Source organism: Betta splendens, chromosome 15, assembly GCF_900634795.4.
Source record: "Betta splendens chromosome 15, fBetSpl5.4, whole genome shotgun sequence".
Lineage (NCBI taxonomy): Eukaryota > Metazoa > Chordata > Actinopteri > Anabantiformes > Osphronemidae > Betta > Betta splendens.
In genome coordinates this window covers 12271645-12274598 of record NC_040895.2, presented here as the reverse complement: position 1 = coordinate 12274598, position 2954 = coordinate 12271645, and the positions used below count along the sequence as shown (strand labels likewise).

General features: G+C 44.8%; 1 protein-coding gene across 2 annotated transcripts; it reads right to left on the bottom strand.

The window, feature by feature from the left end:
- Positions 1-1088: 1088 nt before the first annotated feature.
- On the bottom strand, positions 1089-2950 carry ppifa (peptidylprolyl isomerase Fa). 2 transcript variants are annotated; one of them, XM_029175453.3, is made up of 6 exons: positions 2693-2950; positions 2561-2591; positions 2402-2490; positions 2239-2335; positions 1711-1786; positions 1089-1616 (listed from the first exon to the last, which is right to left on the bottom strand). In XM_029175453.3, exons 1-6 carry the CDS (start codon positions 2834-2836, stop codon positions 1481-1483), a joined length of 573 nt encoding a protein of 190 aa, XP_029031286.1. In that variant the 5' UTR covers positions 2837-2950; the 3' UTR covers positions 1089-1480. The 2 variants fall into 2 exon arrangements, with proteins under 2 accessions (XP_029031286.1, XP_029031287.1); XM_029175454.3 differs by lacking the exon at positions 2561-2591 and having other exon boundaries at positions 2628-2748.
- Between the last annotated feature and the right edge of the window lie 4 nt (positions 2951-2954).

Sequence of the window (2954 nt, the reverse complement as noted above, 5' to 3'; positions counted from 1 at the left end):
CTTCTTGGATTGTGTGGTTTCATTTGTTCGGGTCCTGATGAATTGTTGTTACCAGGAACAGGGAGGTGTTCCGCCAACAGCAACACTTTCTGGTCCTTTCCATTTAATATCCATAACAGACTTCTCTGCATGTTTTCATCATCACTGTGTTTCTGAGTGCAAGCTGAAGTACTACACATGTGTATAGATAATGATAAAGAGCTTTTTAATAAGTGGCGCACATGTCTTTTCCCCCACTCTCTGTGCAAGGGCTGAAAAATAACAGACAAGCCAAGGTGACAAGAATCGATTTCAACACATCTGAGTCAAAGTGTGGTCAGGAAAACCAGACCGCAAAAAAAGACACCAGCCGACGCGGCTGCCGCGTTGATCCATGCAGACATTTACAGCAAAAGAACCAGCTTGTACCAGTTGTAAAGATGTCATTGTTCTGCGTGTGTATTAAACACTGGCCACGGCGCTGCCGTCTCTCTAGCCAAGTTTCCATGCGCAATATTGGACGTGCATTCCAAATAACTAAAACTACACCAGAGGGTGGAGATCCAAATTATATCAAGTTTGTTACAACATCTCCAGCTCAAACAGAGCCAGAGCTGAAAAGTCTCTATAGCAACAATGTAATTTGAGAATTCAAACAAACGGTGGAAGGTCAGCGCGCATATGGTTTCATTTAGGGGCAAGAGCTGCTTTTTCACGCTGCTTCGTTATTTACTTTCATAAAGTATTAGCTCGATAAGCAGCACCACCCAGTCACTGGCTTTCTCCTCTGTCTGTGCAGTGAAGGAAGAGCAGCCCACATAGGAGCTTTCAGGTTTCTTCAGTGTTTTCAGCAGATGAAATCATCTGTGTTCACTGTGTCCAGCAAGGCTGAAGCTCACAGTCATCTGTCAGCGGCACCCATGTGATATTATAGCTCCGCTGTAGGTGGATATCGCTTGATGTAACATCCTGTTCTGGATGGACAGGAAGTCGGTCCCGCTGATGAGCCCGAGTCTAAAAAAAGCTGCTGGATCACTTCCAGGAAGCTTTAAAACCAGCAGGGCTGGTGGCACACAAGAGCAAATGTCCTGTACAGAGACCAGAGCTACTAAAACCTAAAACCCGTCGTTTATTTGGCAAAAAAATGGAGAATAATTGCACATCAGGATCATTTTACATAGTGGGTGATTTGATACACAAAGCATATGGGTCAAGGTATAAGTTAGAAAAACATCTGCAACTACTTGGACAAAAAGGATCATGTTTAAATATCTGTCTTTACATTTTTAGGATTATATACAGTATTTATAAGATTTTAAAGAAAAAACCTTTCATATATGATTTAGAATGTGAATGAGACTTTTTAACTTTGAGAATGTTATATGTAGTGAAAAACTGAACTGTCTGTGAAAGCGCGTCCTTGAATGCAGGAAGAAAGCTAAAGTAAATACCAAATGGCTGCATAGTGAGTCACCCAAAAGAAGTCAAGTGCTCTTATGTGTTACTTGACCTCTCCACAGTCACTGATGACAATTTTCTTGATCACGCCGCCATCATGCAAACCAAAGGCTTCCATTTTGGTAACTACGTCCATACCTTCCTTCACCTGCCCAAACACCACATGTTTACCGTCAAGCCTGGTAAAAAAAACACACAACGCCAAGTCAGTAGATGCTTTGTGATGCTTTGTGGATTTGAAGGCATTGAGCCAAAGTATTAACGAGTAATTACCATTCAGTTTTAGTTGTGCAGATGAAGAACTGGGAGCCGTTGCTGTTTGGCCCCGAGTTTGCCATCGAAAGTGTCCCTGCAGAGATGTAGAAGTCAACAGGTAAATTCATTTACTGTGATGCCGTTGACAAAATCTGGACCTGCTTTTGCCAAAACCGTCAAACAAAAAATCCTAAAGACAATCAGAACACACGTCAACAGCTCAATATTAAAAAGGCCTGTGTTTGTAGTTGACTTCTGAAGGAAGTTTTGATATGAATATGAAGCCTCCAATGAGTTTTTATGTGGGTTGAGTTTGATGAAGTAGTTAATTTGAGCTGTGATTTCTGACTCACAAAGAAGTAGGTCATTCACCTGAGGACTGCCAGATAAATAATCACTAGTGTTAATGCTGGAGGAGATTAGGCAGTGCCATCTAGTGGAGAGAGACCTACATTAAATTTAAAATAAAGATCTCTCAGTGATGAAGCCAGAAAATCAGTGCGATCTGTTAGAATAAATGACGGATAATGAAAAACGGGTTTGTACCTGGACCAGTGTGTTTTAATTTGAAATTTTCATCTTTAAAGGTTTTCCCATATATCGATTTCCCTCCTGTGCCGTTGTGTTTAGTGAAATCTCCCCCCTGCGACAGAGACAGTGAGTCACTAGAGGACACGGCAACAACGTCACATGTCACTGGACGTCTCACCTGACACATAAACTCAGGTACGATCCTGTGGAACACGCACCCCTTGAACCCGAAGCCGTGTTCCCCGGTGCACAGCGCCCTGAAGTTCTCTGCACAGACGCTCGTGTTGGTGAACAAGAACTTCCTTTTTTTATAGCACGTTGTGTTGATAGCGGTTACCTGCGGTCTTTGGCACAACATCAGCATTCAGCTGCAAGATTGAAAAACAATAATAAACACAACTCACGCACGGGGCCTGAAACGCGCTGCACTGGAGCTAGCTAGCATAGCATGGTTTAGCTACACAGCTACCTCGATGACGATCCTCCCCAGGGGCTCGCTGTCGGCCTCGATGTCCAGAAACACCAGCGGGTTCCTGGCGGGACCGGAGGACAGCAGCCTCGCAGCGGCGATGCCCACCGAGCTGTACCGCAAGCGGGTTTTGACGGCTGACATCGCCCGTCTCCGCTCCGCAGGCCACGGGGGCCCGCTGCTGATGTTTACATGTGACGTCACACGGCAGCGACCCCACGTGACCGGTGTGGGAACTGTCAGGCCCCGACGGAAGCGAAGC

Excerpts from the sequence above, each read along its gene's own strand:
- ppifa (XM_029175453.3), bottom strand. The coding sequence starts at position 2,836 with ATGTCAGCCGTCAAAACCCGCTTGCGGTACAGCTCGGTGGGCATCGCC. Across the intron at positions 2,336-2,401 it reads TACCTGAGTTTATGTGTCAG|GGGGGAGATTTCACTAAACA; the intron begins GTGAGACGTCCA and ends TCTCTGTCGCAG. Across the intron at positions 1,617-1,710 it reads TGCACAACTAAAACTGAATG|GCTTGACGGTAAACATGTGG; the intron begins GTAATTACTCGT and ends TTTTTTTACCAG.